Source organism: Quercus lobata, chromosome 9, assembly GCF_001633185.2.
Source record: "Quercus lobata isolate SW786 chromosome 9, ValleyOak3.0 Primary Assembly, whole genome shotgun sequence".
NCBI lineage: Eukaryota > Viridiplantae > Streptophyta > Magnoliopsida > Fagales > Fagaceae > Quercus > Quercus lobata.
Genome location: NC_044912.1, coordinates 20,423,456 through 20,428,160, shown reverse-complemented (window position 1 = coordinate 20,428,160; position 4,705 = coordinate 20,423,456). Strand labels below are relative to the sequence as shown.

At 39.4% G+C, this 4,705-nt stretch overlaps 1 protein-coding gene across 1 annotated transcript; it reads left to right on the top strand.

The window, feature by feature from the left end:
• The first annotated feature begins 441 nt into the window (after positions 1-441).
• LOC115961366 lies at positions 442-4,398 on the top strand. The gene is made up of 3 exons (XM_031080358.1): positions 442-1,738; positions 2,024-3,081; positions 3,223-4,398. Exons 1-3 carry the CDS (start codon positions 442-444, stop codon positions 4,396-4,398), a joined length of 3,531 nt encoding a protein of 1,176 aa, XP_030936218.1.
• Positions 4,399-4,705: the final 307 nt, after the last annotated feature.

The following is a 4,705-nucleotide window of genomic DNA, read 5'->3' as shown; positions in this document are numbered from 1 at the left end:
TGGTCCTTGTAAATTTGTAATTCATTTTATATTTTAAGAGTTTTAGCGTCTTAGGCTTTATCTAATTAGTTTTGTTGGTCCTTGTAGTTCATTTTAATTAGAAAATTTTGCATTCCTACGTTAGAAATGTTGGCTAGATGTTAAACTTCTCAGATTTCCGATACTTATCAGTAGTTGCATGGCATTAGGTTTTCAATAGGTATTAGTAAAGTTGTTGCTTTTTTATACACTACCGGTAAAAAAATAAGGATTAGAGGAATTATATAAAGAATTTGGATTGTAATTAAATTAAGATTTTTATCAACTTAGAAATTATAGGAAACGAAAAATTATATTATCTTTTTTACATCTAAAAATCTAAAAAAATTTTTGCAATATGGTGAAGCCATTTAGTGCAAGTACGGTTTTTAAGCCTAATTAACTTTTATTATACAAAGAAGCATGGATTATGATCATAGATGGGTGGTTCCACGAGAGGGTAGAGGTGGTGGCTTGGCTTTATTTTGGAAGTCTTCAATAAATCTGTCAATAGTGGGGTCGTGCAAATATTATATTGATGCTATCGTAGATAGGGGTTCAGAAAATGAATGGAGGCTAACCGGATTCTATGGAAAGCCTGAAACAGCAAGAAGATCAGAAGCATGGGAAAAGCTCAGGTATCTCAATTCTCAATCTGAAGTACCTTGGTTATGCTTTGGGGATTTTAATGAGATAATTAGACAAGATGAAAAGGTGGGAGGAGCTCTAAGACCCCATAATCAAATGCAATTGTTTAGAGAGGTGTTAGACGAATGTGGGTTTATGGATTTGGGTTATGTAGGACCTAAATTCACTTGGGCTAGACATTGTGACAATGGTAACTCAATATGGGAGAGACTAGACCGGGGTTTGGCCACTAATAATTGGTTTTTAAAATTTCCTGGTACAAGGGTTCACAATTTAAGGTGTGATTCTTCGGATCACAACCCACTCCTCATTGTGTTTTCGGGACTGGATCCTCCTAAAAGGAAGAAAGTGTTTCGGTTTGAAGAAATGTGGTTGTCAAATCCGGGGTGTTCTGATATTGTTGAAGCCGTGTGGAATAGGTGTGATAATGAATCTTTGGAAGGGATTGTAGGTAGAGTTGAAAAGTGTGGTAGGGATTTGAGCTGGTGGGAGAAGAATGTGTTTGGCAATGTAAGAAGGGAGTTGGAAAAATTGAAAAAACTTCTACCCAAGGCCGAGGAAGAGGCCATTCTTAGGGGTGACAATACTAGGGTTAGAGAACTAAAAAAAGATATTGAAGAATGGCGTGATAAGGAGGCTACAATGTGGGCACAAAGATCAAGAATTTTATGGGCAAGACAAGGGGATAAAAATTCAAGGTACTTTCATAGTTATGCTACGAAAAGATACCGGAAAAATTTGATTGAAGGTATGAGAGATGAAGAAGGTTCATGGAAGACCAACCCGGAAGACTTTACAGAAATTCTTGTAAGCTACTACCATTCACTATTCAACTCCACGGGTCATTTGGATTCTTCACAGGTGTGGGAGTGTGTACCTAGGGTGATTACTGATGAGATGAATGCCCTATTATGCAAAAAATTTGAAGTACATGAAGTAGAAGTGGCTTTGAATCAAATGGCTTCCCTCAAAGCCCCTGGTCCAGACGGAATGCCACCTCTTTTCTACCAACACTTTTGGGGAACAGTTAATCATGATGTTACCGCCTCCATCCTCATGTGGCTAAACTCAGGTACCTTGCCTCAATCTATTAACCATACTTTTATCACATTGATACCCAAAACACACTCCCCTGAATATGCCCACCAATTTCGCCCTATTAGCTTGTGTAACGTGTTGTATAAAATTTTTTCTAAAATTTTAGCCAACCGTTTAAAAAAAGTTTTACCTTCAATTATCACAGAACACCAATCTGCCTTTACCAAAGATAGACTTATCTCTGATAATATAATGGTGGCATTTGAGACTTTACATTGTTTACAACAATATAATTCTGGATTGCATGGTTATATGGCAGTTAAACTTGACATGAGTAAGGCCTATGATAGGGTGGAATGGCCTTTTTTGGAAGGTATAATGAGGAGGATGGGGTTTAATGAAGGATGGATAAATCTGATTATGTTGTGTGTTAAAACTGTTACATACTCGGTGTTGGTGAATGGAGAACCTTGTGGAATGATTCACCCCACAAGGGGCATTAGGCAAGGCGACCCCATTTCCCCTTTCCTCTTTTTGCTATGCACTGAAGGGTTGAACGGGTTGCTCAAAAAAGCAAAAGGGAATGGGGATATTCATGGTTTCTCCCTCTGTAGAAGAGGCCCAAAACTAACACATTTGCTTTTTGCAGATGATAGTCTCCTTTTTTGCAGGGCAACAATGGAGGAATGTGGCAAAGTATTGGAGATTTTAAATGCCTATGAAGTTGCTTCTGGCCAAAAAATAAATAGAAGCAAGACAGCACTGTTTTTCAGCAAAGCAACCAACGGAGCTTTAAAGGAGCAAATTAAAGAGGCGTGGGGTGTACCAGAAATTATGCAATATGAGAAGTACTTGGGTCTACCATCTTTTGTGGGGAAAAGGAAAAAAGCTAGTTTCAATTACATTAAGGAGCGTGTGTGGAGAAAACTTCAAGGATGGGAAGGGAAGTTACTTTCACAGGCTGGTAGGGAGGTATTGATAAAATCCGTTATCCAAGCCATCCCCACATACACCATGGGATGTTTCAAAATTCCAATCGGTCTATGCAACGAAATTGAGACCATGATTAAAAAATTTTGGTGGGGACAACGAGGAGATCGTAGGAAGATACATTGGGTCAAGTGGGATGAGTTGACTAAAGCTAAAGGAGTGGGTGGCATGGGCTTTAGAGACTTAGCAAAATTCAATGATTCTTTACTAGCAAAGCAAGCTTGGAGGCTCTTGCATAATCATAACTCCCTTTTCTACAAAGTGTTCAAGGCGCGGTTTTTTCCGAATTCAACCATTATGGAGGCCAAGGAGTCAAGGATGGGATCTTATGCTTGGAGGAGTATACTTGTAGGGAGGGATGTTATCCAAAGGGGAGCTAGATGGAGAGTCGGTGATGGAAAAAAAATCCGAATTTGGCAAGACCATTGGCTGCCAAGAAAACATCCACCATAAGTACTATCTTTCCCCTTGACAGATTTTGAAAATTCTAAAGTGGATACTCTTATAGACCCAAGTAGGCGGATGTAGGATGATGAGATGCTACACGGTTTGTTCAATACAGAGGAGGCAGAGCTAATCAAGACCATTCCTTTAAGCAGTGGAGTTTCAGAGGATATTCTATATTGGCCTCACTCAAGCAATGGTCATTATAGCTGCAAGACCGGATACAAATTCTTAAAAACGGAAGAGGAGACGTCTGCTGAACCACAAGTATCCATAACTGAAGAGAAGAAGCTGTGGAACGTAATCTGGTCACTGCGAGTTCCCCCCAAGGTGAAAACACTGCTATGGCGTGCTTGCCGTGAAGCTATGCCGACAAAGAAGGCACTATTCCGTCGAACCATCACAACGGACTCCCTATGTGTCAGATGTCATGGCCATAATGAAGACTCACTGCACGCCATGTGGTCCTGCCCAGAACTAGATACGGTGTGGTCAGATTTGGAGTTATGGAATTTCCGGTGTGCTGTCCAGTTCGTGACCTTTAAGGAGCTGCTGTCGTGGTTAATTGCAAACAACCATCAAACAGAGGTCTTTGCTGTAATGGCTTGGACAATCTGGAACCAGCGGAATCGGGTTCGTCTCAACCAACTGGCGGACTCACTTCACCAAATTCCTCAGATTTCTAAGTCTTGGTTAGCTGAATACCATGCTCGGCAACTACCTGTGACTACTCCAGTGCAACAAAACCGCAGTACCAGAACTCATTGGAGGCCACCACCATCGGAGCTTTTCAAAATAAATTTCGATGGCGCTGTCTTCACACATGAAAAGAAGTCTGGCATTGGAGTTGTTATAAGAGATCACCAGGGCTCTGTTATTGCTTCATGCTCAAAACCGGTACACCAGGAGCTAGGCAGTGAGGATGTTGAGGCAACGGCTGCGGCATGGGCTCTGTTTTTTGCTTTGGAAGTGGGGGTGAAAAGAGTAGTATTAGAGGGTGACTCTTTGTCTGTTATCAAGGGGTTAATGGGGGAAGAAAGGCTGCTAACACCAATGGGATTGCTCATTGAGGAGGCCAAACAATTATCTCAACATTTTGAAGAATTACATTACTCTCATGTTAAGAGGGATTGTAACGTTTTAGCTCATAATCTGGCTAGACATGCCGCTGGCATTCCAGATTTGTTAGTTTGGATGGAGGATATTCCTTCACATTTTCATGATGTATTTCAAGCCGATTTATTAGGCTTATCTGAATAAAAGTATGTTACGTGTTTTCCTCAAAAAAAAAAAAAAAAAAAAAAAACTTTTATTATATAGTATATGATATGATATTAATATGTTTATCGTTTGTCAGTAATAAATAGGAATTTAATATATACATATATATATATATATATATATATATTATATAAAAATATGCCCTTAAATGTAAACTATTTTTTTATTTGAGGGGGAAAATGTAAACTATTAATTCCACGGTTTCCATCTGTATTTCTTCAAAAAAAAAAATCAAAATCAGTTACATGGACGTCATGTTATATGGTACCGTTTCTTAGGGGTATTG

Bases quoted from the DNA above. Each gene is read 5' to 3' on its own strand.
- LOC115961366 (XM_031080358.1), top strand. From the start codon at position 442: ATGGATTATGATCATAGATGGGTGGTTCCACGAGAGGGTAGAGGTGGT. The intron at 1,739-2,023 runs GTACCTTGCCTC...GTTATATGGCAG, and splicing joins CCTCATGTGGCTAAACTCAG to TTAAACTTGACATGAGTAAG. The intron at 3,082-3,222 runs GTCGGTGATGGA...AGGCGGATGTAG, and splicing joins AAAGGGGAGCTAGATGGAGA to GATGATGAGATGCTACACGG.